This window comes from Lineus longissimus, chromosome 3 (assembly GCF_910592395.1).
Source record: "Lineus longissimus chromosome 3, tnLinLong1.2, whole genome shotgun sequence".
Taxonomy (NCBI): Eukaryota; Metazoa; Nemertea; class Pilidiophora; order Heteronemertea; family Lineidae; genus Lineus; species Lineus longissimus.
Window position 1 is genome coordinate 9,459,439 of NC_088310.1, and position 15,796 is coordinate 9,475,234.

Here is a 15,796-nt window from a genome sequence, read left to right on the forward strand (position 1 = left end):
TGAGCGATGTCTCTGCCAGCTGGTTGTCAAATATCCGATCATGTGACTGGGCATGCGTAGTTTATTGGAAACCTAAAAAAGAAGCGATGTCTGGCAGGAGTGATAGACTCAGCGTTTTCCCTTCGAGGATGTGAGTATTAGTGTATATGATGAAACATCTTAATAGTTTATGTCATATTCATTCTCTAGAAACTAAAAATGGGTCACTTCAACTTATTGTTTCGTGTGAAAAATGCAACTGAATCTGGCTGGCTTCCAGAGTGTCCGAATTTAAGTAGCATTTCTACAGCATATTATCTATACTCGATTGTCGGATGGACAACTGCCCACTTCATTTTGATCTCCCTGGCCCCACACGTGTTGAGTATCCTTGTACCCTGAGATTTTGATAGGCACTCTCCAGTTGGTACAATAATCTCAAATCCCCTCTCCCGGTCCCTCTTCATTTTGCTGTATTTAGTGTATCAATAATCCAAAACGACACTAAATTCGCCTCGGTACCGCCTACCAGATTGCCCGTTTGCGGATAACATATATGATGACGATGGTACAGTTTGCACATAACTCACCAATCAGCTAACAGAGCCAGCAAATGACGTTGCACAACTGATGATGCATGAATTACCTCATTTGCTGGCTCTGTTAACTGATTGGTCATTTATGCGCGAACCGTACCATCGGCATATCCGGGACCGATGTTCTTCAATGTCGTCCAACCCCTGGAGTTGGACCTGTCTTGACCCTGGGGCCCGGACTGTCAGTGGTCTCCGATAATGGGTCAGTTAAAGAGATTCTTTCAAGAGTTACAGGTCTCTTAAATGAGAACAGGTGCTAAAAACAAAATATTTCTAATGTTGTTGGTCGGACGACCATTTTTTGAACAAAATCCACCTGAATACACTAAAACATAACCGCATGCCTCAAGTTACTGGTCCCTCAGGTTAGCAATATCGTCATAATTAAACATCTTTTTGTTTTAGGGCCCTTACTATAATGAAGGGACGCCTCAAGGGAGCTCAGAAAGGCCATAGTTTACTGAAGAAGAAGGCTGATGCTTTGACCTTGCGGTTCAGGATGATATTGACGAAGATTATCGAGGTTTGTTGATTGTTGCCAAAATTCATGCATGATTATGTCATGAAGTACTAGGAAACAGTAAATGGGATCCAATTGTCAAAATGAGGCATAAGTTATATACCCCCATGCCAAAATAAGGGGGGATATGTCCCCCTCTTCTTGAAGCAAAGGTAGAAACCCTGTGATATATTTGCTTGGTCTGCGGTGGTCATGATCGCTGGTGCCTGGGACAAGAGTCTGTGATTGCACAGACCTGGGATCATTATCAAACCCAATGATCACCGGTTTTACCAGTACATGAGAGATATTTTTGTCACACTGGCAGCTACATTTGTGTTGTTGTCGCAGGTTGTTGTACGTGACAAAAATCGCTTGTTTGCCTGGCGCTGAACTTGCTGCAAAATCTCTTTCAGACTAAGCAGAAAATGGGCGAAGTGATGAAAGATGCTGCATTCTCATTAGCTGAAGCCAAATTCACCACCGGAGATTTCAACCATCTAGTCATACAGAATGTGAATAAAGCACAGATCAAAGTCCGACAACGGAAGGATAATGTCGCTGGCGTCTCCCTGCCCATCTTTGAACACTACACCGATGGAAGTGATAGTAAGTACGGTTGAGGCGTACAGGTTGCAGGTTTGATATTATTAGGATTTCAAAAGTACATGTAGCATAAGTTAATGTTGCTGAGGACTACAGTAAGTTGTAAGATTGCAGAAATGTTCACTAATAAGCTACGTACTATCTGACACTCTGTGGACTTTCGAATGGACCCCAGTTAACTCTGTTGTGTGCCTGGGAGAAAATCGATTGAAGATACTTTTATCTATCCACTGTTTCTATGAGGAAAAAATGAATTAAAACAAAATCATCATCTTAAAGACCTATGCCGTTAGTTTTCTTTGGTGGTCGTTTCCATGAAAATAACACACGCCATTGCCATGAGGGCACCAAAGAAAACTTGCAACGTTTGGCAGATTTGCTAAGATTGATATGAAAACCTACCATGTGGATTATAGTATTCTCATATTACAATTGCACACATATACCCTAAATTTACATGCAGCGATCGGGAAAATTGATGCGCGCATTCAAACATGTACTTATGCATTATGACTGGTTATTAGTATCGTCTGGTGTTTAGATAAACGCACTAGATTGAGTGAAACGGATAAATATACATGCAGGAAGGGCATAGGCGTTTAAGGAATCCACACTTATTTTTCTCGAGTCATGAATTATGATGTCTTGTTTTGTGCTTCAGGTTATGAACTGACTGGTCTATCCCGAGGCGGCCAGCAGATCGACAAACTGAAGAAGAACTACAGTAAAGCCGTAGAACTTCTAGTGGAGTTGGCATCACTACAGACGTCGTTTATCACTCTAGATGAAGTTATCAAATTAACCAACAGGAGAGTTAATGCTATAGAGTATGGTAAGTTAAAGATGTTCTTTGGAATATCTCGACAAAAGGTCACATCTATTTCATCAATGCAAAACACAAGTGTGATAATGCCTGGCATTTCACCCAATATTTCACCTCAGGGAGTCAAAAGTTGGTTTGCCACAGCTCCAAAATCACGATCTCGGGCCGTGTGAAGGTTGAAGGATTGAAAAATAATCGGATGTCTGTCGGGACGCAATGACGTTACAACACGAACGACAGGGTTGATTCTAAACACCTTTTTACTACACTACAGGAACACCTGTGGGAAGATAATCATTTCATTGGGTGCACAGGTGTTCCTGTCTTGCTAAGTGAATTTGAAGAAGGTATCAATATGTTCTACTGTACATCACTGGGTGTTTTCCAAACCTACCCTGTGAAGGTTGAAATCACTGGCACATTTGTAACACCTTCCCCTACTCACCGTTGTACTCTTCAAACTTACTAGCTTACTTACGAACAATGCTTACAGTCACGACAGTATTCAAACAGACTGCAGTTTTGTACGATTTCACATGGAAAAAAGCATAACCCTAACATAGAACGTTATTTTTCACAACTTGATTTAAATGTGATTTCTTTGCAGTTATCATTCCTAGGATTCAGAGGACTTTAGAATACATCACATCAGAGTTAGACGAAAGAGAGCGAGAGGAATTCTACAGGTATGTCAGTTTAAGTGATCGTATTCTTGCCTTCCGGTTGTAGATGGTCCTCATACAGCCGTCATCACTATCAAGAAAAGAGGCTGGAGTGGACTAAAATCAGTTCCTGGGTTTCTCCTTTAGGTTCCTTGTCTCAGATATCAAACCTTTGGTGTTGGTCTTTCTCTTCATCCAGTCCGACTTTGTGGAATCAGCACCATCAAAGATTCATTTAGCTAAGTCCTGTGAGACCTGCAAGTCACTCTTGAAGACCTGCCCATTACGTTAGTTACAGGTGTGACTTGAAAGTTAGAAACATGGTTGCAGATTATTCCTTTGCTGAGTACCGTTAGTATTTTACTTATGCCAATTTTGCGTAATGTTAGTTATAAGATAATTTGAGATACATGTACATGAACATTTTCATCAACACCATGGAATTCTCTCCTTGGAGATAATCTCTTTTGTCCTTTTACCAAGGCCGTTCTGCAATTACCCCTTCCCCTTTTTATCTCTTGAAAGTTTTGAACGGTTCTTCATCCACTTAAACTTGAATGATGATTTGGTCCTTATTTTCTTGATTAGACTAAAGAAGATTCAGGAAAAGAAGAAGATAATTAAAGAAAAGAAAGAGTTGCTTCGTTTAGCATTGAAAGCTAAGGGTCTCGAGCCTGATGAAGCACCTAACTTGATTGACGATGATAGGGACGAGGACCTTCTCTTCAACAACTGACAAAGGTGAGACCGTGTCTGTTGGCGTAGGGTTGTGGAGTAGAACCTCTCTATTAAGGACACCCTTGGGACTGACAAATGCTGTCCTAAATTTAGAGGTGTCCTGAATACAGAGGTCAAATTCAATGGAAATGACGGAAGTGGGACCACGTGTGTTGGATATCCTTTATAGAGTGTGTCCTTAGTAAAGAGGTGTCCGCTAAGGGAGGTCCCACTGTACTTTTACTTTTACCAAAAGGCATTGGTTCCTTCCTTATGACTCATGAGGGATAGAAGACGGGTTGGTGTAATGGAGGTAGTCAGTGTAAACCCTATTCCTCCTCCCACCCACTCGGGAGGGATGGTGGGCTGGGGTTCTGGGCAAAAACTAAGGGAAGCCACTTCAAATCACGCCATAATGGTGTGTTTCAGCCAATCGGCTGCTGTGGCTAATGCCCAGCCACATGTCGGGGACCTTCCTGCAGCCGAGGAGTTGTCCGGGCACAACTTAGGACACATGAGGTTGCCAAATGTTCTTCAAATGGTCTCCAGTTTGTTTCTGACGACGACAAATAGCCCAATAATACTTGTACCAGTAGAGGCAATAGTTGCCCCTCAGCTGTCAATGCAATATTTTAAATTTCATCATCTCTTCCAGGTGATATGTGAGGTGCTGTGCTGACTAGGGTGGTTGCGGGCAGTCGACGTTGAATCTGCAAGGTGTTAGAAAAGACGTTGGCAATTTTTCTTCATTGTGCTATACTCTATGATATTTGGTTAAATGTATATATTGTATGAAAGATACACCTCGGATTGATAATTTTGGTATCTATGGTAATGTAAAACGAAATAGATGAGAGAAGGAGCAAGCACGTCTGTTCTCGACAAGGTATGACCTTTTGGTCTCAATTTACTGGACTGATTAGTCACCTGGTCCGTGATACCTAACCTCGTCCCAAGCTATGGTAATGTATTTGAGGAGTGTCATCGCAAAATAATATATCTGGTTTTTGCAATTTTAGAAAGATGGCTTCGACAATTGTAGCTTATCTGAAAGTGCAATGGAAATTTTTGAAAAGTTTTATTTTTTGCCTGAATTTGGAGGAGAGATCAGTCATTGTGTGGGCAATGATATGGTTAACTGTGTTGGATATGGTACACATTGCGTTTTACAATGAAACTATTTAGATTCTCCACTTCTACTCCTTCGATTTTTTAGGAGACAGTCAATTTTTATTGACAAAATGTAGTGTAATTTAGGCTGTTGGGTGTCATTTGAACAAGTGTCGAAATCCTACCGTTTCCATGAGTCAACATGGAGATAGTTCCTTGCCCAGTGGCATGTTGTGATATTGGTGCAGGGTCGGTCTTTCCGAAGAAAAACTCCAGCATGTTAATTGATTTTCATCGTCATTCCAGTATAAACATGGCCGCAAGTTGGGTCTTTGCCTTTTGAATTATGAATGGAACGTTACTGTATCATCGCTGACAGTGTATTTCATCTCAAGGGATGAGAGTCATCACCGTTTATTTCTGAGTTGTATAAATGTGTACTCTAGCAGCCAATGCTTGCATTTTCAAAATGAAAATGTCAACCTACAAATTTGGCTTATCGAGTTGCTGAGAAATCTGTTTCTTCTTATCCAACTGCAGAGGAAAAGTTGCTTCATTATTACCAGCAGGTCGTCCTTGGTTGTCTAATCAAGACAACTGGAGTAGACTGAATCCCAAGGAGACGGAAACCAAAGGTAGCAGCCAAGAGTTTTGAACATTATTTGAGGTCTACTCCAGCAGTCCTGATTAGACGAGGAGGAATAACGGGGAGAGGTGTTATTTCTATTTTTCAAGTGCTTGAAGTGAACTTTTGCCATTACCTAGTGGTTGCGACACCAAGGACCGCTGCGATCAAAACAAGACTTGGCATGTTTTCCATTACAAAGATTAACCTCCTTTGGCCAAGGCCTTTTAGAATGTGCAATCATTAATCTTCACTGCAATCAGTTGAGTGTCTGTCGAATTCCTCAGCATACTTCAGCATTCTGCAAGTAAAGCAAGTTTTAGTGTCCGCCTCCACTAGTCATTGGTGTTGTACGATGTTCTGTATATTTTGTATATAAACTGAGATCTTAGAAGTCCTCAGTGGGTAGAATATTCTCTTTACTGCTAGGGCATTTGCCTGGTAATAGTATGTGTAACGATTGCCAGTAAAATGTCTTCAGAAATGCCCTTGTGGTGATGTCAACAATAACGTAAACAAGATGCTGCCACATTCTTGAATAATGTCAGCTGATATCATTGCACGGATGGGTAATGAGCTTCTCCAGCTGTTGAAAATAATGTCGGGGTTTCATGTGCACAACATGTGTGTTGTAAGGTGTCATCTTGCAGGTCTTGGGTCTTACGATTCAAAATGATCATCGAATCATCATTTTCTCCAAATTACATTTCAATGTTGACAACTTCATAAGAGCCTTTGCATATGTGATGAGACTGACCAATGTTGTCCTCAATAGAAATGTGTTATTATATAAATTAGAGAGGTTAAATTTGCTGGAAATGCTTAATTCCAGACAAAACATCAGTCCTTAGTTTAGAGGCTGTCCTGCTTATAGAAATGTCAGTAAAGGACAACAAATTATGTGAATAGGATGGAAATATTTATCAATAAATGCATTGTACTCAGATGTAATTGTTGTTTCTGTGTTCTTGGACAAGACGCTTTCCATTGTTCTCCTGTAAGAAGGACAGCGGTGTGGATAAAAATCTCAAAAAGAAGGTTGGGTTGCCTTCTATGACAGAGTGCAAGTGGATTAGGCTTTGATCAATGGAGATGGACATTCCACATTTATGAGAGGCCTTATACAGTAATGCGCTTGTGACAAACTTGAGCTGTTGTCTATCCTCTTTACTGCTGACCAGCTGTGGTGTAAACCACAATGGATGCCAAGGATATTGTCAGTCCCAAACTATAGTGATGAGACTTACTGAGGAGCGCTGCAGTCATCTGTTTCAACCAGTTCAGTAGCTGGGGACAGCTGCATTTCCAGAAGCTGAGAGTTCGAAAACTATTGATATAAGTCAATTCAGTGAACCTGGTATGAATGTAGCAAGCAAACACAGGCAGTGGGACAAAATATCGCCTTCTCAGTACTGACAATTAAGTATTGCCAGTAAGGGAGACATTGGGGAATTCCAAGATCGATAGACAGTGGGAACATTTTGAAGTCCATTCAACTGCTGCCTGTGGAGTAGGCCCAACAGGCTATTTGGAAGACAGCACCTCGGCGGCCGAGTTGGAATCAGTCTAGCTTATGACAACAAAACAACGTTAGATTTTTGTGAAGTTTTTGAAAAACTTTCCTTTCTATTTTCTCAGATTTCTTTTGATTCTATGGTTTATTTTCTTGATACTAAGTCTTGACATGTCAGTTTCTAGAGCCCATATTACTAGTAGCTAACTATGATTAAATATCAATTGACTAAATAGGTAAAAAAATGTTTTTTTCTCCCCCGAGAAATCAGCCTACATATATATAATACATTAACAGTGCCAAAACAATTAGGCCCTATGATAACAAAACTGAAAACAGTCACAGGATACTGTCATCATCCGAGATCAGGACAGTCAAAATGCCACAACTCATCATGGAAACTATGAAAAGGTTGGGTGAACTTGACCCAAATACTCACTATCTGCTGGCTGCTGGAAGTTGACGTAGGCATGATACATCATGACATAGGCCTACACACAGCATAGGCAGCACAGCCACACACAGGCATTGGTGAAGGACTTATGTCCCCATGATTCTAGCATCTATCTTTCCATTTACGCCACACCACTCAAGCACTATTTACACGATACACAGCTATTGCACGGTATACGCCTACCTTACACTACAATAGTTTGTAGGCCTGCATGAAAGAGTTGAGTATCTTTTTTCTTGACTTGTGTGACGTAGTGTCTGTGAACACAGGCTGAGGCATCTGTGAAGGACTCTATGATTCGAGGGACTATCTTTCCATTTACACCACCATTATACAGTATGTACAGCTGAGTTGTTCAAAACAACGTTAACTTTAACAGCGCTGTAAGTCTTAACGTGAAAATTTCTGCTAATCAGCCTAATTGAGGCCCCTGCACCAGGCAGAGTAAGCCACCGCTGGCCACAACAAGTTGTGAAAATAACCGCCTTGTAGGCATAAAGTAACACTTGGTGCTTATTTCTTGCAGAAGAGATGAGATGAAGCTCATTACCCAAAGACAGTTCACTATTTAGTCTGTGGTGTACCAATATAGGCCAAAATGGATCGAGTGGTAGTGCTGGTCGACATGGACTGTTTCTATGTCCAAGTTGAACAGAGATTGAATCCGGAGCTGAAAGGACAGCCATGTGCAGTGGTGCAGTACAATACTTGGAAAGGAGGAGGGTGAGAGTAGTCTGTAACCGATGATTGTATGAACTTCTATAAAGGCCCACGCCAGTCATTAAAAAAATTTTGTAATTGAATTTGACTTTGAACATTTCTAATCCTAAATGATTTGCAACTGACTCTTATTTCTTCTTATCTGATGTTAAGAATCATAGCCGTTGGATATGAAGCAAGAGCGTGTGGCGTGACGCGTCAGATGAGAGGGGATGAAGCCAAAGAAAAGTGTCCAAGTATTGTGCTGTGCCGAGTACCGGAGGTTAGGGGCAAGGCTGATCTGACGAGGTACAGATATTCCCTTACTACAAATGTCCGATAGCTTGATCTGAAATGTCCATGGTCCCTTTTACCTGAGTGTCAATGCTGTTGCAAGTAAAAGATCTCACATAGGTGGACAGTGCCCTACAGAATACTCCATACCTCCTGCTGAGAGTACATGTAGTTGCGTTCTGATTGCTAGAATAATTGATCAAGGACTCAGTACCAGTATTGTTCTTCCTCTCAGGTACCGCCAGGCGGGTGCAGAAGTTATCGAAGTACTCTGCAAGTTCAGTAAATGTGTGGAGAGAGCAAGCATAGACGAAGCCTACATTGATGTGACGACGGAAGTGGAGGCCCGGATGAAAGAACTCGCCCAGATAGAAGATCATCAATTGCCAAATACTTTCGTCGTCGGTTGGGAAGGAGATGAAAAAGACAAAGCTAAAGGGACTCCTGAGGGTAGCTATATATGCGGGCTAACATATTCTCATCTTTTGCAAAATTTGGAAAGGTGTCTTTATAAGATGTATGTTTTCTGGAAGAGGGAGGCTTCCCTGTCCAAGACAACCTCACCTTTTTCAGCAGCATGACATAGACAAACTACTGCTGTGTTGTCTGGTGTTCTGCTTCTGAATGTGAATGTGAATCTTTCTTGAGCAGTGCCTCTTGTGGTGGAGCTCTTTTTTCGGGCAACAAAATGGGTGAGTTATGGGATCAGCCTGTAGTTTAATGTTCCTGACAGATGTGACAATGAAATCGATGTAACCTGACCCCATAACTCAGTCAGCAAAACTCGGCCACTCTACCACAAGAGGTGCTCATCTGGAAATAGGCAGTGTTGGTCTTAGTTGAAAGATAGTAGAATTACTCTTTTTTGTAATCATGTGATTTCTGAAGGAACTGAAACTGACTTGTGCAACGTGTTGTTATTGTTTCATTCAGAGCAACGTGCAATGGGTATGAGGAATTGGTTGAGGTACCTGTATGAGAACCGTGAGGTCACGTACCACGAGCAGAGACTGACTGTAGCTGCGGTGATGGTGGAGGAGATTCGACAAGCTGTCTACACAGAGACGGGCTTCAGATGTTCAGCTGGCGTAGCTCATAACAAGGTACGTTTCATGTTAAACTTATGACAGGACCAAAACGTAAAATCCTGCCATCAAACACCAACTTAATAAGTGCAAAAATTTCATTTATGCAGTTGCATTAAATTTCAGCAGCGTATGCAGTTGATCGCAAAGTGAAAATGAGCATTTCGCAAAATTTTAGTGTCGTGAAAAAACATGATTAAAGACCCACCCTTCCCTATAGATAGTGGAGGTGAACAGATCTGCTTGCCATTTCATGTTTGAGCAACAAAGAGATATGTTCTCATGGTTCATCATGCAATGCATTACTGTACTGTTCACAATAAAGCCACCTGGATGAGTCAACGCAAACCAACCTGATCGGATTTCTCCTCTTTTACAGTACATTAATAACAACCTGTTGCTTGCCAGACAGTCTATTTTCAATAATTTAATGGGGTTTTCATCTTTTGTTGTGAAACAAACCTTAGTTGTTGACATTATTCCAGATGCTGTCGAAGTTAGTCTGTGGATTTCACAAGCCTAATCGCCAGACTGTCCTGCCTCAGTCATCTGTGCAGAAACTTTTCCAGACATTACCGGTTAGGAAAATGTAAGATTTTCAATCAATTTCATGAGACAGATACATCAGGAATTGGACTGAGTGATTTCATATGACAGATACCTTTGGAGTTGGACTATAACTTTCATCATTTATGTAAAAAGTATATCTTTACAAATCATGGCGTCAAAATTTCTGAAATCTGTAAGGTCATAATGTGTAAGATACGCAAATGATCTGAGGTGGCTTAGTCAAAATATAGACACATTTTCAAATGTTCTACGTGTCTTTATTTTGAGCTACATTAAAAAAATGTTTTAGTAAAAAGACTACTTTGGCTTTTGCTAATTAAACGTGCTAAGCTTCCTCAATGATACACTGGAACCTTTCTTAGGAATCACCTCTCTATTAAGGACACACTCTCTATCATGGACACTGTAATTGGTGATTGCAAACTTGTCATTTCCATAGAATTTGGCTTCTTTGATCAGGACACCTCTCAATTATGAACAGAATTCATGGATTTGTCCTAAGGGCGTCCACAATAGAGAGGTTCTACTGTATCCTACTCCTGTATTTTTTCCATTGCAGACGTCATTTGGGAGGTAAACTTGGTGTCAGTCTGGTTGAGCAGCTCGACATTGAGTTCATGGATGATATTCGTAGGTTTTCTGATCAGCAGTTGAAACAACTATTTGGAGAAAAAACTGGGTGCGTGTAACTTTGGCTTCTTGGAACATTGGTTTCCTGCATATTTTCTAGCATGTGTTTCTTTAAATTGCATTGAAAGCTGTGGATGTTTTTTCACCTGAAACGCGAGGCAAGATTGCTGCTTGAATTATTTGAAAACAACCTAGAAGAATTTATTTATAATTGAAAACAAAGCAATTGTGAATCAAACATATGTCAAATGGCTTGAAATTAAATGATACTGTCAGTGGAAAGTTGTTTATAATTAATCAAGTTCAAAGAAAATATCTGATATTGATGAAATGGATGGAAGAACTCATTAGTCAGAACCAATCCTTTCCAGGTCATGGTTGTACGAGGTTTGCCGTGGCATTGAGAATGAGCCAGTGTCCGCTCGTCAGCTGCCCAAGTCGATTGGTTGCAGTAAGAACTTCCGAGGCAAGACCGCCTTGGACACCAAGGACAAGGTGAAGCACTGGCTCGGGGAACTCTGTGGAGAGCTCGAGGAGAGGTTGACAAAAGATAAAGAAGATGTGAGTGTTCAGGCATACTCCTACATGTATAATTAGGCGGCAATTTGGTTTATGGCCTAGTGATTCTGTCTTATGTCCCGAGATGAATTTCCAAGTACTCCTTCGAAAACTTTAAATCAGTGCCACGATAAGCAGAGTTTTAAACATATTTTCCGGATTGTGAGGCTTCTGATTCATGTCCAGGTCCTGAATTAGTATGGAAGAGCTCCAGTTTGAATAGCCCTCATTGGTTAAAGAAGCTGTATCATGTTTCACACTTGGATAAGATCTTATGCTCTCCCTGGCTGAACTTCCAAGGAACATCAGGGAATCAGAGTCTGTGGACATTTTCAAAAAGAGACTAAAGGGACACCTGTTTTTGTAGACATTTGTGAACTTTTTAACAGCGCCGTGAGCACCATTTCCATGGTGGATCTGGCGCTATACAAGACTCCGTATTGATTGATTGATTGATTGAAAGTCCCCATTGAAAGTGCTTAGAAATCAAGGGGATTTGACTTGCCTAAGGTCACAGGCTGTGTCTGCCACATGTGTAAAACCATGTCTAAAATATGTGTTGGACACCTTGTCATGTTTTTTACCTGAGATCAAGGTTTTCAGTTACTTGGAGTAGTGACATTTAGTCTAAAAATCGATGCTTTTTGAAAGATTTCCTGCTCTAATCACTGTCTTTGACATTCATCTCTTACAGAATTGTCGCATAGCAAAACATGTGACAATCAGCATACGATACATGGCTGACCCGCAACCGATCACAGCCTCCAGGTCATGTGCCCTTTCTACGTACAGCGGGAAGAAGATAGCAGACGACGCCTACCTTCTGCTGCAGAAGTTTAATACTGCTCCTGTTCACCAGATGGCGTGGTAAGTTGTTGGCAGAGTGAAAATAGACTGGTATCCTGTCCCGTTGATATGAGTGTCAAATATTATAAACTGTCCGATTTTTGCGAATAACCTAACATAGATTCGCAAAAATATAAATTGCAAAAAGACAACTGACTTCAATTTATAAAAAGTTATACTTTTTCAGAAATTTCCCAAATATTGTCCAAGGCCTAATCTGTCCAAGGCATAATCAGTCCTAGGCATAATGCCGTCTACAACATTGATGATCAGCAATGATCAAGTAATTTTCTGATGAAGTCTTACGTAGTGAACAAGAGAAAATTTAAAGGAAATTTGATTTATGAACTTAGTTTGTGACAACGTAAACTTTGGATCGTTTAATGACTCTAACCCTCTTTCTCTCAATAGGACACCTGTCATCATATGTCTTGGACTGTCAGCTGGGAAGTTTCAAGATTCACTGGATTCGACCAATGCAAATATCACTAGTTTCATGTCGCAAAACCCAAACACGAGCGCGTTCTTTGGCTCTAAAATGACACCTTCGCCCGGTGTGGACAAAAAGGAGAAGAGGGGTAGTCTGGTGAGTCTTTTTAGCCAAGCGAGAAAGTCTTCTGTTACGTCCAACGTAGGACTTGATTGTGACTCAGAGGAGGACAGCAGTGAGATTGTTCCTGGTTGTTCTAGGCATGAAAAGACGTCTTTGGATGAGAGTTCTAATATGAGTGATGGATTAAAAACAACTAGTGTGACGGACAAATCGAATTCGACGCCAAAAAAAGGAAAGTCAAAGTCATTCTTTGCCAGTTTTATGGCAAGGAAAGTTGGTAGTTCTGGATCAAATTGTGAACATTCGTCACTGGATTCTCTGGGCGTTGACAACGAGTCTGATCCTGTTACTGTGATAAATGGTGCTATTCATTCTGAAACTGCCCTAAAAGAGGGCGCCAGTGCCGAGGATTGCTCTGAAACTGATAACGATTCTTGCCTTCCGGCAAAAGCATGCGCTGCTTTGAAGGGAGATGCCAGTCTGAACAGTTTAGAAAACGTTGAGCTGGCTTCTAAGCAGCAAGGGGTCAGTTCAAAGAAAAAGGCAAAATCGTTCTTTGATTCGTACATGTCAAGAAAAGATAATCGGGAATTGTCAGATTTAGAACAGGATGTTGTTTGCGAGAAAGGGTGTTCTGTCTTGAGTAGTGATGTGATAAATACATCTAGTTTAAGGACTAATGTCACATGTTCTGAGAGAGGGTCAAGAGGGGCAAAAATATCCAAGCATGTTGTAAAAGATGTAGCACCTGTGGCAAGCATTAGCGCTCACATAGAATCCACAGGCTCCATAACTGATGCAATTGATGAAGTAGACTCTGTTAGAACTAAAAGTGCAACGTCGGTAGTGACTTTAGGTACTGATGAAAGTTCCAATGATTCCGTTTATAGCGCATATTCTGTCGATGAAATAGACATGGGTGTGTTTGATAGTTTGCCATGGGACATACAAGCCGAGATTCGTGAGTTTAATAAGAGGAAAATACTGGAGGAGAAGAAAAAGGCAAAAGGTTTGAAGAAGTTCTTTCAGGATGGTTCAAAATCGAAATCTGTTGTGAAGATTTGTAAAAGTGTCAGTAACAATGTTGAGAAGTCGAGTGCTGTAGGTCGTAAATCTGACACCTCTGACGGTGATTTGCATTCAATAGATAAAGGTTCTGATAGTATTGTTGTAGGTTCTCAGGAAACAATTTCTAATTCACAGGTGACCGAGTTATCTGCTAGTGGTGTACACAGAAAGTACGAAACTCCTCGTTCTAAATCTAAATCTGGCAAAAATAAGATCCAGTCTGTTCCGTTGGTTGTTATAGATGATGAATCATCAAATGCGGTGTTAGGTGACGAGGCATCTAAAAATGTTACTATAGCAACTGATGAGGCAGCTAACAGTGTTACTATAGCAACTGACGAGGCAGCTAACACTGTTGCTATAGTAACCGATGAATCAAAATGTCCAAAATGTGGCCAGATGATCCCAGCTTGGGATTTGCCTGAGCATGAAGACTACCACTTTGCTTTAGATCTACAGAACCAGACACAGGGCCCACCGCAGCAAAGACTCATGAATTCTAGTGGTCCTATCAAACGGAAAGGTAGTACGGCTGCTCAGAGCCATAGCAAGAAAGCTAAGAAAGGGAAAGGTATTGGGGCGTTGGATAAGTTCTTTAAACATTAAGAATGACAGGGAAAGATTGTACATCTACAATACGATATTTGGTCTTTGGACTAAAAATTTGGGACGTTCCATTTTAAGCTCCAACCCTTGAACCCTGGGTTCTGGTGATGAATGACAGGGAAAGAGTGTACCGGTACATCTCCAATGGTACAACCCAATTTGTAGAGCCATTCATTGTAGATTGTGTCATCTTGACAAATTGGATGAAGAAGGAAAACCATGCTCTCGGAGATGATCTGATAATTTCAAGTATAACCTTTCTATGAAGGACACCTTCTTGACTGACAGGTGCTATCCTTAATAGAGAGGTGTCCTGATTAGAGAAGTTGAATTGAACGGAAACAACCAATTTGGGACCAGAACTATTGTCCTTGATAGAGAGGGTGTCTGCTTAGGGAGGTTCCATTGTCTGAGGAACTTATCATTTTGTCAATTAATGCCACTATTTCTTATATTTCAAAATTTTTTCAATGTTTTATCAATAACGCTGCCTGTTCTTTGATGTACACTGCAAGTTTGAGAGCTTTTTCTCTCGCATACGGTATTTTATGCGCTTGTACGATAACAATGTGTCATTTTGAAAATAAAATATTTCTCCACAAAACTTTTTGTCTTACTATCTACTTGTCTACTTACAAGTACAAATACTTGTTGAGCGAGATATCAAATGAAAGTACACTGGTTGTGAAGTGATCAGAAATATGTGGGACATAGTCAAATATATGTGATATATTCTTCTCCGAGACCAAAATGTCACCCTCCCACAAAATGGATGGATGAAAGCAGTTGTGTGAATGAGTCTATTTGCCTGCCGTCGATTTTCCTCTGGAATCTAAACGCTCCCTGAAAATGATGAATTGGATGTTGAGGTTCTGATGAATGGCTTGGTCATTGTCAACGTCCGACGGAGGAAGGACAGGGCCATAACTGTCCTTGTGGTGGGTTTGTGTCTGCATGTGTCCCTCCATCTGCATAGCTCCTGAATGGCCTGGTGGATGAACAGCACAAATTCTTTTATAGGTTACGGTAAAAAAATGTGCAGATCACTTAATTCTTGATTCGTCTGTAGCAGCTAAGTGTTTCCCTAATACATGTAAAGGCAAAAGTCAGGAAAGATATTATCGCCATTCCCGTTGTGATAATTATTGCCAACTTCATTGGGACTATCATCACGTAAGTGGCCGTAAAATGTCTTCAGATCTGCAGTAAAACCTGTCTGTTAGGGTCGCCCTTTGGACTGACCAGTGATGTCTGTGATAGAGAGGTGTCCTGATTACAGAGGTCGGTTTTAATGGAAATGACA

The 15,796-nt window shown here is 40.9% G+C and overlaps 2 protein-coding genes across 2 annotated transcripts; both read left to right on the top strand.

Moving 5' to 3' along the window:
* The first annotated feature begins 55 nt into the window (after window positions 1-55).
* On the top strand, window positions 56-6,557 carry LOC135485686 (V-type proton ATPase subunit D-like). Its single transcript, XM_064768048.1, has 7 exons — window positions 56-130; window positions 981-1,098; window positions 1,491-1,683; window positions 2,342-2,512; window positions 3,111-3,189; window positions 3,754-3,906; window positions 4,538-6,557. The coding sequence occupies exons 1-6, from the start codon at window positions 87-89 to the stop codon at window positions 3,899-3,901; spliced, it is 753 nt and encodes a 250-aa protein (XP_064624118.1). The 5' UTR covers window positions 56-86; the 3' UTR covers window positions 3,902-3,906; window positions 4,538-6,557.
* Window positions 6,558-8,127: 1,570 nt separating this feature from the next.
* On the top strand, window positions 8,128-15,056 carry LOC135484906 (DNA polymerase eta-like). The gene is made up of 9 exons (XM_064766606.1): window positions 8,128-8,307; window positions 8,458-8,592; window positions 8,813-9,027; window positions 9,511-9,680; window positions 10,148-10,251; window positions 10,792-10,911; window positions 11,234-11,423; window positions 12,115-12,287; window positions 12,678-15,056. Exons 1-9 carry the CDS (start codon window positions 8,183-8,185, stop codon window positions 14,491-14,493), a joined length of 3,048 nt encoding a protein of 1,015 aa, XP_064622676.1. The 5' UTR covers window positions 8,128-8,182; the 3' UTR covers window positions 14,494-15,056.
* Window positions 15,057-15,796: the final 740 nt, after the last annotated feature.

Bases quoted from the DNA above. Each gene is read 5' to 3' on its own strand.
- LOC135485686 (XM_064768048.1), top strand. From the start codon at position 87: ATGTCTGGCAGGAGTGATAGACTCAGCGTTTTCCCTTCGAGGAT. The intron at 1,684-2,341 runs GTAAGTACGGTT...TTTGTGCTTCAG, and splicing joins CTACACCGATGGAAGTGATA to GTTATGAACTGACTGGTCTA. The intron at 2,513-3,110 runs GTAAGTTAAAGA...ATTTCTTTGCAG, and splicing joins AGTTAATGCTATAGAGTATG to TTATCATTCCTAGGATTCAG.
- LOC135484906 (XM_064766606.1), top strand. From the start codon at position 8,183: ATGGATCGAGTGGTAGTGCTGGTCGACATGGACTGTTTCTATGTCCAA. The intron at 8,593-8,812 runs GTACAGATATTC...TCTTCCTCTCAG, and splicing joins GGCAAGGCTGATCTGACGAG to GTACCGCCAGGCGGGTGCAG. The intron at 11,424-12,114 runs GTGAGTGTTCAG...CATCTCTTACAG, and splicing joins TGACAAAAGATAAAGAAGAT to AATTGTCGCATAGCAAAACA.